Source organism: Eretmochelys imbricata, chromosome 3 (assembly GCF_965152235.1).
Source record: "Eretmochelys imbricata isolate rEreImb1 chromosome 3, rEreImb1.hap1, whole genome shotgun sequence".
In the NCBI taxonomy this organism is placed as follows: domain Eukaryota; kingdom Metazoa; phylum Chordata; order Testudines; family Cheloniidae; genus Eretmochelys; species Eretmochelys imbricata.
The window spans coordinates 71,791,045-71,808,120 of NC_135574.1; the positions used below are offsets into that span (position 1 = coordinate 71,791,045).

A 17,076-nucleotide genomic window follows, 5' to 3' on the forward strand; every position below is an offset into this window, starting at 1 on the left:
ACCAATACAGGCATACAAAAAGAATAATTTTTGCAAGTAGTATAGAAGAGTCACAGTCACAAATGAGAGCTGCATGAATTCTAGTTTACTTGGCTATAAATAAATCTAATATTTGTCTTCTCTCCATGGTAAAAATAAAACAGGAGCACAGATGCATTACACTCTCCTTTGTGTAACCAGTCTCTCCATTTTCAATTATAATAATCAATCTGTTCCATATAAAATATTCCCCCCTCATTTAACCAAAGAAATCAGCATTATGCAGCAAAACATTTTGCTATAAAATAATGTAAATGAGAATATTCCTTTTTTGTGAATATAATTGTCCTTGAAAAATGTACGAAGGAAGCTAGTCTTTTCTTTAAAAGGTTTTCTGTAGTTGAAACAGAAAAAATACTTTACATTTATTTAGCACTTTTAATCAGAAGATCTCAAAGTGATTTTTAAAAGATGGGCGTGTATTGTTTCCATTTTACAGACGGGGCAACTGCAGTGCAGAGGTTGAACACGAAATTTTCAAAACCAGACCCATGATGTGTCACTATTTGATTGCCCAACCAGAGATATCTAGCTCCTGATTTTCAGAAGTGATTAGCATCCAAAACTTCATTGAAATCAGGCTCTTTGTGCCATAATTTGAGCTTTCAAAATTAGTGGGCACTTGAAAATGTTGGCCTAAGTGACTTGCTCAAGATCACACAACAAGCCATAGAGAGCAAGCATGCTAAAAACAGAATCCAGGACTCTCAACTCCTGAGCTCTTAAAAAATTTACCTAGAGACATGGTGGATTTTCTGCTACTTACATGCTTTAAAATTAAGACCGGATGTCTTTCTGGATGAGCTACAGAATTTATCGTAGATGTTATGGGCTCGATGCAGGAATCACTTGGAGTAATTCTATAGCCTGTGTTACGTAGGATATGAGACTAGATCATCATAATGATCCCCTCTGGCCTTAAAATCTATAAATCCATGACTATGAAAATACTAGAAAATGTACTAGGAACAATCCTATGTTGGCAGACAGATAGAACAGATGACCTAATAGGTCTTTTCCATCTCAGCTATGAATTCAGCCACTGGACCACACTTCCTCTTATATATTTGGTGTGCGACTGGATCACCAAGGTACATATAATGGAAGTCCATTTGGCCAGCTAAATACCAGAGGATTCTAATTTTCTTCACCATAGGATAGCTCAGAATAGATGTATATCCAGTCCTGAACACCGTCCATCTGTTTGCTTGAAATGAGACAGCCATTTAATTAAATTGGTGGCAACTTAAAAAAAACATAAGCAAGTGATTTAAAGGCAGCAAAGTGGGGTAACTTTTGGACAGTAATTAGTCTACATTCGTAATCCCAACTGAAAGGCCAAAGGCTGAAGAAACATGGAAACAGAGATTTCCTATAGGCAAGAACTTAGGTATATTGGCAGATCAGTGTGGAAATACTTGAACCTGACAAAGCCTAAATTTGAGGACTGTGATCCACAGAACCTAGAAATGTCACAGGCAATCTCAGCATTAGAAAAAAGTATAGCCCCTTTTTATTGAAAAGATAGTAATCATTTTACATTTTCAAGGCTGTTTTTCTTACTTATCGCCACAGACCATCCCCCCTCCCCCCCACACACACAGCCTTTGAATTCAATTCACTATGGAGACCAAAGTGGGTAGACTATGATTAAATGCACTGGTATAGTGAATGCTTGCTTCCACAGAAAAGAATAAATATCTGCATTAAAAAAATCCAGATTATGATGATCAATAAAAAGTGCTAAAAAGACATATAAATTACGAGAAATACTTTAAAACATTACTTAACAATATTTCTTAAACCAGTCTATACACATTCATTTCCTATTTGCCACTTAGAATTCCTTCAGAAACCTAGCAAATGTAATTACTGCATGGGTTAAGACTTCTGCTTAAACCTCAGGTGGTTAGTTTCCTAGCAGGGTTACTACACTCTCCCAAGATCATGCCACAAAGCAAAATACAGTAGAGTCATAAGACCATTTTTTTATCAACAAGCAATTTACCATTTCACTATCCTGATATGAGATTTCCAAGTTTTTTTCACTCCACATGCGGAAAACTGAAACGTTTTCCCACTATGGGCGATATGTTAGTTTGATTTTATTTTCCCTGACATTTCACCTGTCAGATTATGATAAATATAAGAAACAAAGAATAATTGTCACATTCTCGCTGAATTTAATCATCAAATATCTGGACACATTAAATAAATTGGAAGTGTAATCCTGAGGGAAGAAGACATGAATGCTGAAAACAGTGTCAGATACCCAAGTCATCTTCCAGGCATCCAACATTCTAATACAGGTTTAAAATACTCAGAAAGGGAGCCTGTACAGAAGAACCTTCACACTGTATTTTTTCTTCAGCTCCTTGTAGCACCAATGCCGTAGTAAGTAGGAGACAGAATTTTTGTACAGACGCAAGAGAACCTATATAAAAGGATGAAGATAAATACATTCTGTGAAACTCTATTTGCCAAAAACAATTATCATGCCAAGAAAAGGTAGCAGGTTATCATGATATAGCATAAACATATGCTAATTAGGTGGCAAAACGAAAAGATTCATGAGATAGAATCCATCAAACATAAACCTGAAAAACTGCATCCGCACTTTGCAGGTTCACAGTCTGTCTTGCTCTCACAGTGAGTCATAAAAACTTACCTGCTTGACCAGTGGTAATACTGACAGCTGCAAAGAGCCTCTGGGAACGGCTCAAGTCAGATACGCCATTTACCGCTTCCACTTCAAAAGTGTAATTAGCATGAGCCAGGAGGTCCAGGACAGTAACGTAGTTTTCTACTAATCCAGTTTGCTGGGGCATATATCCAATGTTACTCCCACAGGGAACACATTCACCCTGCTCCCAGCTGCACCTCTTGCACAAAATTCGGTAGGTCACATCATTTCTTCCCCCATTGTCGGCAGGAGGGCTCCATTCTAAACTCACAGTAGTCTGGTTGATATTGAAGATGAGGTTCTGTGGTGCAGATGGAGGTCCTTTGTAAAACACATAAAAAGGACAACGTAAATACATGAAATCAGTGAGGAACATTTACCTAGTGTTTTAATTACTGACGCTCAAACTAGATGAAGCATTTTTCTTCACATAAACATTTCATTATATTTACTACAAGCTACATAAAAGCCTCCTTGACCTCACTTGGCAAAAAGCTTTATTTATTTCCCATTAAGGAATCAGGATAACAATTGTCTGTGTATTTACTGCAACTGACTTTAGCAGTTTTTCTTCTGTGCAATTAAAAGGATCAGTTAACACACCTCAGAAGTTTACTCTTACAACATTTTTAGTATGGGGATTTTTTTTCCCTTTTAAACAAACAGCACAGAATGCATTTAGACAGTCCTTAATCAGATCTGATATGATTTACAACAGTATTTGGGTACAGCTTTGGATTTTGGAGACTTTCATTACTTGAACCACCAACCTGTGTAGGTTAGTCTATTTGCAGATAGAATGTTAAGCTAGATCCCATTACATTTCAATCAAAGTCCAAATCCACACAGGTTACTTTTCATTTTGCATTCAATTCATTTTTGTGTAGTATCATATTAGGCATACAGCCTGTGACAATTTTAAGACTATAGGAAAACCATGCTTGCATTCTTTCTGTTATGTCTAGTTATGTATTTACCCAGTAACTTCTCTTTCCCAAGGTTACATCGGGCAAACATGAAATTATATTTATGTTGATTCTATATTCAGTGTACATTTTCCCATTGCAGTTCAATTTAATTTATCAGTTTCATTTATTACTTTGCAAACATGCTGAAGACCAATAGTAAGGACTAGTGAGAACAAACTACAAATGGCTGTACCCAGTTGGTTAAGCAACGTCCTTCACTATTAAATTCATGACTGACTCACTTGTGCACGCAACATATGGTGGATCAGAAGGCGCTCTATAATAGCTATCATCACAATCACATCGGGAAGATCCTTCCTTGTCAGAGAAACTGTGAGTAGGACAGCGAGAGCACTGTAGATCTTGGGAAGATGATTTGTAGAATCCTCGGCCACATGCTAAGGGAGAAGAAGAAAAACTAAGATATACATTTGCATGTGCATCTGGCCTGCTTTCTTTTCCATTTCAGTTATATGTAGAGTGTACACTTCCACAGCAAATTACTTCAGCAAAAGCAAGGCATTGTGCTCAACTCCATCATGATAAATATATATTATTCTTCATCATGTGCTATTAACTTGATTTTGTGGCATAAGCTGCAATGCAAACATACACTACAATTGGACCAGCAGCTGGCGGCAAAGTATTTTGACGGTGAAGACGAAAGAAATATGACAGCTAGGACCCAATTCTCCACTCAGACACACAGAAATCAATGAGAACTGGACCAGAACCTCAGCTGGTATAATCAGCACAGCTCCAGCTAAGCATCTGGCCTCAGAAGTGTGTATCTAAAGGCATGATGACCCCCCTGGGTAAGTTAACTCAGCAAAAGTCAAAATACATTGAAAGTCTTAATAGAATAGAATGAAAATCACAGCTGCAATCAGTACCAGGACTTGTGTTATAGGTACTGTGGTCCATTTGGTGGTATTTAGCTACACCCCTCAAGGAGAGGCACAATCCCTCCAAGGGTTTCCTAGTACATAGAGAAAATGTGCATTCTACCCCATTCTTTTGGATTAAGCAGTCTGCTTTCACAAGGGTGCCCAAAAAGCACCTTACGCCAGTAAGAAACGGATCCTGGTCCTTCTGGCTTTCCCTTCCCACCCCTTCCACTCTATCTGGGCAAGCAGCTCAGGGAGCACTCGAAAGGAACATTCCCCCTCATGTGCATTCTGTGACTGTCCTGGACAATTGTTCCAGGGATACAAAGAGTGGGGAATGGCTCATTGGATCCCCACTCTCACCTGTGTGCACCCACTAAAGGGCTATGGACAAACTAGCCCATTGTGAAGTTACGTTTGTTTGCTTGCTTGCTTATTGTACTAGCTATTAAACTGTGATTTTTAAACACATTTTCAATCACCACCATTTATTTGCTATTAAACAAACCACACTGTGTTTTCTGGCTTACAGAGCAAAACATTTATAAACCTACCTGAATGTGATTAATGGATATATTTTTAATCTTTACTTCAGTTAACTACTAGGGGGGAATCAACCTGCACAAGTTATTAAACAGATTATTTTCTAAGTAATCCTTCTTGCTCCCAAACCTGATGGAATGTTCCAAATGGAGGATGGCTGCATCATACTAAACAAAAGGAAATGCCACCAATGGTAAACAGATTATGACCCCATTCCACCTTAAGTGAAGAAGGTTACAGGGGCACACTTGCTAATATAGCAACCATGGTCAACAGAAAACATGCAAGAGTACAGAATTCCCCTGGAAACTTCTAATGAAACTCAGGCTCTTTCAATTGCACAGCTTCATTCAAGTTCTGTTCTCCAATAAATCAGGCAACCACAGCACAGACAATTTAACCTCTAAGGCCCTGCTTATGTGTGTGAAAAATCTATTGTGGGTGAAGCTGAATATCAGGTGTTAAAATCTTCACAGGGAAAAACTAGTTAAATAGTCCTTATAAATCCACAGAGAAAGCATTTGCTCTGGTAACATCCACATTGATTGGGGAGGTTGTCTCACAGCAGATATTGTGTTACTGATACTTAAAATATTTACATGTAGTTTTGGAGATCAGATACCACAGTGATGGGCACAGTCTAAAAACACTGGGCCTCATTCAAAACCCACTAGAATCAATGAAAAAAAGAGTCAGATGAACTTCAGTGGGCTTTATATCGGGTGCATTGTAGTGTAGTAGCCATACTATTCCACTTAATATATATGAGCACTATGCAACCCTGCTATAAATTATACAGGTCAAATTTTCCTCACTCAGACTGATAAAATCCACTCTTGATTTAGTTCATTACAGAGGAAACAAATGAAAAATTCTCTGAAGATTTACTTCTGATTTTTTTTAATTTTCTAAAGAAAAAGCAGGTCCAAAAGACAATAATCATAATGACATTTTGGAGTTTGTCCTGTTTAAATGTAGGGGTTCTAAGCCAAATGATTGGCTTGCCTTCAATAAAATTGCATTAATTTACCTCAGAAGAGAATTTAGCCCTATGTTTTGAAAATATATGTTCTCTTTCATTGATTGTATCACTGCAGGGTAACATATGATTATGCCAAATATAGCACCACTAAAAAACAAACATCTAACGAGAACACCTTAGTACGCATTCATCAGAGCATTTTGGAACAAACATTTGGATAAACTTGACTTCTTGAGTTTTCAGATGATGCTAGGAGTTCAAATTTAATGCGGAATTAGTCTTTTTCATCCTCTTTCAAGATTATTCTAAGATTTCCAGGTCAAGGGTGAAGAGCACTGACGCTAAACTGTTTTGTAAACATGAACTATAAATAAATATTAATGCATTAAACTTAGGTCCATTATTCCAGCACACTCAATTAAGATCCAGCCACCTGACCAAATAATAGGTTTCCTGTCTTGTCTTAGCTAGTCAAGTTCCACAGAAGATGAGAAAAGCACTGGACAAACACACTGCATATTCCAGCATGCCGCCCTCTGCAGAGCAAAGAGCAACTTGAAAGGCACAGATGCCTACTGTGAATCCAGTCTGTCCCTCTCGGCAGGGAACATTTCAAAGCAAAGATGCCAAAAGAAAATAGAGATTTCAGACAGAAACAACAAAACAAACAGAAAACCCCTTTACATTTTTTTCCTGATGGCTTGATCTAGACATTTATATGCTCAGTCACTTGTTATTTAAAGTAAGTGTGCATTTCTTATTATAGTTCAAAGGATTTGAATGTCTGCTACTAGTCTAAGTGAAATCTCTATTCTTCTGCAGTGCATACCAGAGGCAGCAGGATCAGACACTCATTGTATCATACTACTATCTCCATCATCTTTAGTTCTAATAAGAGGCCCATGTGATGGCATTTAATTACTATTCCTTTGACTTAAGCACCCCATAAATATAGAGCAACATTATTCCTGCAATGCACTCCTTAACAACCTTAAAAAGGTGCTTTCAACTGATTCTACCACAAAGTCTTAATAGCAAATTGTCACCAATATCACACACAAAAAGGTTTTAAGAAATTTAAAAAGGGATACATTCAAGGTATCATACGTTATATTAAAAAGGGCAATGCTCCTCTTTTTCTGGTGGAATTAAAGAAACAAATTAGCTTATTGTTATTTTTTCCTTTCTAAATTTTATTTTATTTTTAAGTTGGAGATAGTTTCTGTTCTTTTAAGCTAAGACAGGAAATTTTCTATTGATTGTTTTTCCCTTTGGCCCAATCTCTCAGAATTGTCAACATTTACTTTTTTTTAAATGATAAATAATTAAAAATATATTTTTGATCTAATGGAGAAAAAATGACTAACATCTTTAGATGGTATTTTCAAGGTCTGTGGAGCTGGAAATCTTACCTTTTTCAGCACCAAAAGTTGGTCCACTAAGAGATATTGCCTCACCCAACTTGTCTCTCATTAATTGTAAATAACCATTTGCCAAAGAAATGCTAATGCTATTCGTAGACCTGTATATACAGTATTATCCTTTTATAACAGCTACTCTGTAGCTAAGGTTGAGGTGGTGATTTCAGTTTAACCCCCAGTTTGCTTTTGATCCTATAGTTCTCAATATTTTGATACTTTGCCTCGGTAACAAGTAGCTTTGTTTTAAAATTTCAGATTTCGCATGTGTGGTGATCCTAAATGGGAAAAAGACAATTTGCCATGTTTGAAAAAATAATATGAGTCACATTTCAATGATGGTGGTGGTGAATGATAAGCAAAACAACAAAATTATTGTTCATGCCACATTAGCACTTAGAGGCCCCACATAAGCTCAGGGCCCCATTGTGATAGGCACTGTACAAATATGTAGGAAAAGACAGCCTGTCTCCTGAAGAGAAATAATAGAAAAAAGCCTGAAAGGGGGAAACAAAGGCACACAGAATGAATGCAAATTGCCCAAGGTCAAACAGTTCATCAGCGCTGAGAACAGAACTGATGTCTCCAGAAGCCCTGTCCAATGTACCATACTGCAGTAACTCTGGGTATTTCCTAGTACACATATGGTTGTACAGGTTGAATTCTCTAGTCCAGCACTCTTGAGACCTGACCGATGCCGAACCAGAGAATTTACCAAACCACGGGAGGTCAATGCAGAGTCCAGCAGGTCTCCATTGGTGCGGGAAGTAGGGAAGCGGGGGGTGTTGCAGCACCCCCATGCTTTGAGCCCGGCCGCCGGCCCCAGGTCCCAGTCGCCGGCACCTCTGCTGTCACCTGGAGTCCTAGACACTGACCGCAGGGCTCCGCAGATGCCCTCACCTGTTGTCTGAGTCTTATCCCTCTCTGAGCACCTCACTGCCCCCGGCTGAGACCACTGCTGGGGGCAGCTCCAGAGCCCAGGGCTGGGGCCGGGAGCGAAGCCCAGCGGCCCGGACCCTGGGCAGCAGCAGAGCCCCTGCGGCCGGGAGCTGGGACCCCGGGCGATAGCAGAGGGGCGGTGGCTGGGACCTGGGGCCAGCAGCTGGGACCCGGGGCCAGCAGCTGGGACCCTGGGCTGCAGCAGAGCGGCCAGCGGTTGGGACCCCAGGCGAGGGGCCAGCATTGGAGCCCCCGGTCGGGGGGCCGGTGGCCGGGACCCCAGGCAGCAGCAGGGACCACAGGCAGGGTGCCAAGCTGGGCCCCCTACTTCCTGTGCCTATGGATCAATTGTTATTTTTATGTCACCGCTGAGGTGAATAAACTGAACTATGCTTGCAATGCTGCCTAGCCAAGGCTTACCAGCTCGCGTCAGAACAAAGCATTAGTGTTGTTACCCAATTTTACTGTATTGGCACAAGGAAATAAGTAGATAAAGCAAAAAGAATAAAATAATATGAAAAATAAATAGATAATAATACAGGCAAATCTATCATTTGCTCATCTAAAATAATCTCTGAATTCCACTTCCAAAGTGAAGTGACAATAACTGCTAACTAAAGTCACATCTGGGGTCTCAACTGTAGGTGTATCCGGGTTAGATGAGTGGAGGCAACAGGACTTCCGACTGTAGAGTGCTGCTCCCCGCTCCTCTTCGCCACTTTAACCAATCTTCCAGCTGGGCTTGTCTCATGTATTTTGGTTTTTCTTTAATGAGGTTTTCTTGTATCATGTAGAGAGACATGATCTCTTGCTCAGAAATGAAACGTCTTTGCTCCAGTCCTTCTATTAAATTTGTTGCCAACTGTATGCATTTATCGATAGAAATTTTTTCTGCAATGTACTCCTCATCATCTTCATCACCATCAATGGCTTCCTTGTTATCTTTGTTTTTCCCCTGCTGTACCATTTGCACAATTTCTTCATCCGTCATTTGATTAGCAATTAGTGCATCTTTGTCAACTTCCATCCAGTCTAATAAATTTTCCTCTCCCAAATCCTTGGCCAGCTCAAGCACTACAGGATGGGACATACCGCTGGCATACTCCATTAACTCTATAACAATTTGTTGGTTTTCAGACACTTCAAATCCAGTGAACTCGGACTCGTCATTGACGGCAGGACTGTCCTCGAACATTAGTGCTGGTAACAATTTGTGCCATCCATTCTTCAGAGTAGATGGAGTTACTCTTTCCCAGGCTCTAGCTAGTGTCCAAATCATATCCTTGAGGTTAAATTCTTTCCTAAATATTGTCAAACTGCTCCCATCATTAAGAAATACTAGCAATTGGTGCATAAACTTGGACCTGTACATACACTTCAGGGATCACAAGATACCCTGATCACAAGGCTGAATCTGTGAGGTACAGTTTGGGGGTAAATACAGTCCCACCACATTATCTTTGACAAGCAGCTCTGCTTTAGGGTGGACAGAGCAATTGTCGAGAATCAGCGCAATTTTGCACTTCGGATCCAGACCTACCGTGGTGCAATGGGCTCTTGCCTCTGGTATAAACTATTTCTCAAACCACTCGAGACATAGATTAGTCATTTTCCATCCCTTTTTGTTGCCACGGTATATCACCGGGAATATTTTCACCCCTTTGAATGTCCTTGGATTCACACTTTTCCCAATAACCATGAGCTTGCATTTTTGCATGCCTGAAGCGTCGCTACAACCAAGGACAGTAACCCTGTCCTTCGACTCCTTCATACCAGATGGTGGCTCCTTTGCATCACGAGCCAACGTTTGTGTAGGCATACAATCCCAATAGAGAGCAGTTTCATCAGCATTGTATACCTGCTCTGGGGATGACTTCTCATTTGCAACTAACTGTGCAAATTTATCAACGTACTTAGCGGCAGCTTCCGTAGCTGCACTTCTTTTTTCACTGCACATGCGATGTAGACTAATGCCATGTCTGTTTTTAAATTTCTGAAGCCATCCTTGCAAATAGTCACACTCATGCTGCAGGTTAAGTTCTCTGTGGAATATCTTTGTTTGTGCCATCACCATCTCGCCTGAAATTCGAATACCTTTGTTCCTACAAAGCTTGAACCAATGTATAAGCGCACTATCTAAATCGCTGCTTTCCCCCTCCTTCAATGTCTTATAAACACTCATACTTTTTTTACTGTCACTTTTGGCAAAAACTTAAGGATATGCTTCTTTTGATTCTTCAAACAGATGACCTTACATGGTTAAACTCACACAAGGCATGTACTGATGTGCCCTTTTCCTATTTCTGCAACACTTCCACCTTTTGCTGTATTGATATTGAAACATGCTTACCATTAGCAGCATTACCACCACTGCCACTGCTTGCTGGTCTCTTAGAAGACGTATTTAGGGGTAAATTGGAGGTAGATACAGCACAGTACACTGAGAGCCAGGACTGGCAGGACTTTGCCTGACCACAGGAAACTTGGGCCCACTTCTGATAAGCGGACATCTGGCTAACTAAAAATCATGCTTAGGCACCGACCCCTCATCTTGCGGGGGGGTCGACCCCCTCCCTTCGCTCCAGGCCCAGTCCCCCCTCCACCCCTTCCCCCAAGCCTCCGCCCTGCCTCTTCCCACCCCTGCTCCACCCCCCGCCCTGCCTCCTCCCCCAAGCGCGCCCTGTCCCTGCTTCTCCCCCTCAGTCCCAGAGCTTGAACGCCATGAATCAGCTGATTCATGGCACTCTGGAAGCGTTGGAGGGAGGAGTTGGTAAGCACAGGGCCGCCGGTGCATGAGAGGCATGGGGAGGCGGGGGGAGCTTGGTACCAGTGGATCACCACACCCACTAATTTTTCCCCGTAGGTGCTCCAGCCCTGGAGCACTCACAAAGTCGGCGCCTATGCTGGACCACGGATGTTGCCAGACCATGGAGTGCCGGATTAGAGAGGTTCAACCTACAGCCATCAGTAATTCTCACTGAATTTATAACTGGGAAGATTGGGACAGTCAAAGGGTGAGGTAAAGACTTGGAGACTTTCCTAAGCAAGCTCACCCTCTAAAGAACACTGCGGGAGAGCACTGCTCAGCAACACTGTTCACCTGAGATAAAACCCCTAGTGCACGTTTCAGCCTGTAGCCATTAAATCAAATGGTAACACAAATGCAAATAGTGATGTTAAAGATGCATAACAGTGCATCTTGGGATGAATAATATATGAAAGCCACAGTACATTTTAACTGAAGGGGTAGCACTGTGATGTTTGAAGCCACTGCACTCCTCGTCTGAGCTCGTTTAACTTTAAAAGCAAAGCGAAGTACGGTCCAGTGGGGGTTCTGTTATGAGGTCATCCAGGGCACTGCCCATTCAGAAAGGTGTGAAAAACAAGAAAACAGTGAAACAAATTGACCTTCACTCAATTCTGTGTGTTATGCACAGCTGTTAATTGAATAGAATAGCTCTTCCCCAGATGAAGGGTCTGTTTTGTTCAGGCAGCTGCTCCAAAGCCCAGTCTGTAATAGCTAGTAAGTGCACATTACAAGAAGGGGGCTCCAACCCAACAGCAGTAAGACCACTTTGCTGAACAGCACAGAGGCTACAGCAAGCCTCCAAATGGTACTTTCAAAAGTACCCTAAAAATGATGAATACATGAAGATTATTGTGCTTATTATTGAAATAGTTATATTACCAAATCAGGGCTTCATTGTGTAACACGCAACAAATACAGAGAGGAAGTCAGAGTCCAGCCAAGTCACAGCTCCTCATTTAAAATCTGTCTCACTCTCACCAGTATTTGGGCCTAGCATCCTAGGCTTGTGTCTAGGATAGCCTTGCCTGCTCTTAAGAGCAAATCCTCCCTCATCCTCCATAAGTGAAAAAAATCGTCCTACAAAGGACCTGGTGTCGTTCTGCTATGCAGGGAAGAATCCACCCAGGAGACAGCTACTCCTTGTCCTGCATAGCTGAGGTCTGTAATTGAAAAGGGTTCTGATTATATATATTTAAACTGCTCCTATTCTGATAACCTTACATGTGCTAAAAGAAAAGGAGTACTTGTGGCACCTTAGAGACTAACCAATTTATTTGAGCATGAGCTTTCGTGAACTACAGCTCACTTCATCGATGAAGTGAGCTGTAGCTCACGAAAGCTTATGCTCAAATAAATTGGTTAGTCTCTAAGGTGCCACAAGTACTCCTTTTCTTTTTGCAAATACAGACTAACATGGCTGTTACTCTGAAACCTTACATGTGCTGTAACATTCGGTAGTCCATCCATATGTGGAGTCCTCATATAATGAAAGACCCTGATGTACACATGCTAAAGCCAGTGAAGGTTGCTTAAGTAACTGTTCTTGGCCTGGCATTAGTAACTTTATTTCTTTCTTGCATACCTGGCGTACACAGCCTGAAAGCTTATGTTTTGCGTTCATATGATAGGGCGCATGGAATGGAAAGGCAACCTTGACAAAATATGGTGTTCTCTCTCACATATACATAGTGTGTGACAGTATGGCCAGGCATGTTTCAAAGACGATGTCTTTGGGGACCTTTCAGAGCTTGCTGTATGGAAATATTAATGCTGGAAACCCCTCCAATAATTTGAAGGGTGTTAACCTAAGGCATTGTGAATTCCACTCCCATATCTGGAGTTCAATTCTGCATTGGCAGTGATAACCTGGGATGCTGGTTATGGTTGTATATGTACAAAAATGGCAGCTCCTCTGCAGTGAGCTCTGCACAAGCTTCAGCCACCCGAGGGCCAATGGTGATCAAATAATTTCTTCTCTTTTTATTTCTTTGTATATATGAGGAAGAGTTTTCCAAGAAATTCCACGAGAGGGAAAGGAGCAGATGTGGAAAGCAGTATATGGCATTTTGGAGTCCCACTTGTGGGAGACAAAGAGGACAAAGAAAGGTGTTAACATAAGTAATATAAATTTTTTGATGCACCTTTAAAAACTTTTCAGCGTAAAAGCTGTGGAAAGTGAGACGTGTTTTTTTGTGCTAGAACAGCTTGGTTTGGATTTAAATTTGGAGAATATGGGAAAGAAAGATAGATTAGTAATAAATCTTGTTCAGATAATAGGAGGAAAGATGGCAAATAGGACTGATGTTAATGATACATTCATTCAGGAGAATTATTGTTATGAAGAAATGTGGAGAGATTAGGGAGAGCAGTTAGATTAGAGAATCAAAGGGCATACAACCACGCTTTCTACCATTTTTGGCATGGTGGACGCTTGACTGAACATGATTTTTTTATCATAACTTCTCAGTCTGCATGAAAAATAACAAAAACTTAATATGTTGCATGTGATGATTGCAACTTTAATTACTGTTTGTCACCAATATATAATATTGGAATAATCAGTGTAAGGAAATGAATAAATATACACTGTGTTATCAGAATAATAGAGCTCATTCATTAATGCTTGATATGTCATGTTTAATTGACCCTGCCATCATATGCATATCATACTGGCACAAATACCATAATTTTATACATAGTGAAGATTAAAGTAATGTTAAAAAAACAGTAGCCTAAAGTTAATAATCCAATGGTGTCAAAAAAGTGGACCTTGGTGAAGATGAGGGTTAAACTGCTAATAATTTACTTATGAATGTGTGGAGAAATCCTGGCCCCATTGAAGTCAATGGCAAGACTCCTATTGACTTAAATGAGGCCAGGTTTTTCACCCTTACTCCTCTCCTCCTGTAAATTTTGAATAAAAATTGATTTGATCAATAGGGATTCCCATTTACCTTTTAGTTTTGCTCTGTTGTGTGATGATTATTTTTTCATAGGCAATGGCTAGAATTTTTGTTTTGTTTTGATGTGGACATACTGAACATATACATCCGTTCTTCAGATAATGCAGACCAAATCACAAGACCACTTTCTAAGCTGGTAGACATTAAGGGTAATTCAGCTAAACCCTTCTTGTAGAAATTATTTATATGCTAGGAGTTTGTGCAGATGTTTCCTGGCTGAAGTTATGCAGCTGCAAGGAGCTTATTAATTATAAAACATAAAATGGATTGTTCTGTAATTGTAACTCTCTGGGGTTCTGATACATTTTAAAATTAACATAGATATCTACTCAGGACTGGGATTGATATTGCTAGATTATTTATTACAGATGGACACTTCAGCTAATGCAGAAAAAGGCTGGCATTTCTGCATTGGAGCTTTTGAATATTTGTATCATATTAATATCTATAATATTCTATCATTCAGAACTGAAAGCACAGCTTGCAGAAAGAGTACTCCCACTGCTAGTGTTGCTGACCTCATCTAGGATGGACAGGTCCAGAATCTTTATTTTAATCCTACTGACAGTGCCTCAGTGGGAGTAATTACAACAGTCAGCCTCAAATGCAGACCTCCTGTCACTGATCTATAATGATTTTTCACAATGAAAATGAACAGCAGACTGGGAGGATGAAAACAACATGGTGTAATGATTATATTAAGATTTGTGAGACCCCTTCTGCATTATCCTGCTGCAAACACATGACAATTTGGCACAGTACATATAAGATTTGTAATCACCTGGGCAGTCAATATGGTTATAAACAGAAGTTTTTAAAAGAAAAAGTTTCACACTTTTACAACACAGACTTGACTAATAGATAATAACATTAAGCACTGGTAGTTTTAGAGTCAGTCTATTTGCAACGTTTAGGTAAGTGAAAGCAGATCAGCCTATAATAACTCTCAAATGCACAGTTCAGTGCAAAGGGGGACTGGGAAGACATCCAGCAGCAAAGGGAGACTTTATAATCCCAGATCCCCTTTTCCAATAATTCATGTGCGTGTTCCAGTCATGACTAAGTTAGACAGTGTAAATTACTTTTATAGCCAGAGACGGCATCTGTTATGCCTTCTATGGCACCTAATATATAGTGTTTTATAAGGATCCAAGACTGTAGTATTTCATTTATCTAACTACTATACAGTGATAAATGTCTAGCTGAAAAAGATGTTTATTTTATCTTGCAAATGTTTTTTAACTGCAATAGTGTCTAAAGATTATGTATGTTTCAATCAAAGAATTATGTTGTATGGTTTAGCCAGAGTAAACACAAGCCTTTTAATGGTGCATCAGCAATAGTGTGAATGACATATCTAAACAGGACTGTCCTGTGACTGCATACCATCACTAGCAGAATGTTTGCTGTTGCCTGTCAAGAATCTCTCTGACTTCATATTCACCTCCCAAACCTAATAAACCCGTGTTGTCCAAAGCCTTCCTGTCTTCCCTGAGATGTTCACATATTGCTGTTTGCACAAATAAACTTTGTTCAGTTTTTGAACATTTAAATACTATAAAGCTTTCTTTAAGATTAAATGAAAATTCCTCCTTCCTACAAATCCTCTTAAATATCAGAAGTTCCTTCTAATACATTTAAGTTTCAAACAGTGTAGCAAGATGCCAGATCATTTATTTAACTTCTCTAGGTGCAAAGAAATCCAATAGTTATAGAGCAATACTCTCAAATGTTTTGCTGGCTTATACTTAAAACAATTACGGAATATAAAGCTTTTTTTCTTGAGTGAGCAAGTCAGAGAATACAGTTTCACTGCAGTCCAACAACAGAACTACTCAGAGCCTAAATACCTATGAATGAAAAGGCTAGAATAAAGAATGCATTTAAATGGCAATTACAGTGACACTAGTGCAGTCTTGAACAAAATTAAGTGCTTGGACATACTTTACTGTTGCATAGTACGTAGTGCTTACCCCCTACATTTTCAAAGTATGTAAAGATTTAGACATGTGACCTCACATTAACCTTCATGTGAATGGCACCGCTAAATCACCACAGCTTTGAAAATTAACGTGTGAAACTCACAAAAAAAGGAAAATGAAGAAAGGCTGAAACTCTGTTAATGATGACCTGCGAAGTGTGGATGGGAAAAGAGGAAAATAGATTAGTTCTTTCCATTTTTGTTTTTTTATGAAAATATAAGGATCAAACCTTCAAGATGCTCACTCTAATGTTTGAAGTTCATCACACACACTAAGTGCTTTGCTTGATCGGGGCCACAGAACTCAAGCACCTTGCAGAATCATACCCATAAAAAATGCCTAAAAGTTCAGGGTTTTTCCAGTTCCTCCAGAAATTTATTTTTCCCTGCTGGAGTCCACTGAAGATTCTATGTTAAACTGGAGAATTAATGGTATTATGGCATTATGACAAGTATGGAAGAAAAATATGATTAACTGAGATGGAAAATGTGGGTTTTTTTTTTTACTTAGTTAAGTAAAAACCCTGGTATAAAAATGACTCTTGTTGATTATTTAACATGCCTATTCTTTCAAAAGGTTGAGCTGGTAAAAATGTTCTGAATTTAGATTCTTTTCAAAACTATTTTTGGACTCAATTAGAAATTCTAATCACAAAAAGTACATTTTTTGAATGTTAACATTTCAACAAGAAACTTTGGTCAAAATTTCTTAAAAAGAGGACACACTTTTCATCAAGACTTTTGTAAATAATTTTACTTGTTCTTGGTCAGCTCTAATAACAGCTGAGAAAACTCCCACTATATGTTTCTGAGTCATGAATGAAGTACACCAACAAATATAGGGAAAACAAGACTTGACATTTC

General features: G+C 39.5%; 1 protein-coding gene across 7 annotated transcripts in view; it reads right to left on the reverse strand.

Moving 5' to 3' along the window:
- EPHA7 (EPH receptor A7) overlaps positions 1 to 17,076 on the reverse strand; it is a 178,043-nt gene that overhangs the window by 102,420 nt on the left and 58,547 nt on the right. For all 7 annotated transcript variants that reach the window (XM_077811677.1, XM_077811676.1, XM_077811675.1 and 4 more), the window contains 2 exons: positions 3,933 to 4,088; positions 2,708 to 3,043 (listed from right to left, as the gene is read on the reverse strand). In XM_077811677.1, coding sequence (XP_077667803.1) covers positions 2,708 to 3,043; positions 3,933 to 4,088 — 492 coding nt within the window. The remainder of the gene's footprint in view (positions 1 to 2,707; positions 3,044 to 3,932; positions 4,089 to 17,076) is intronic.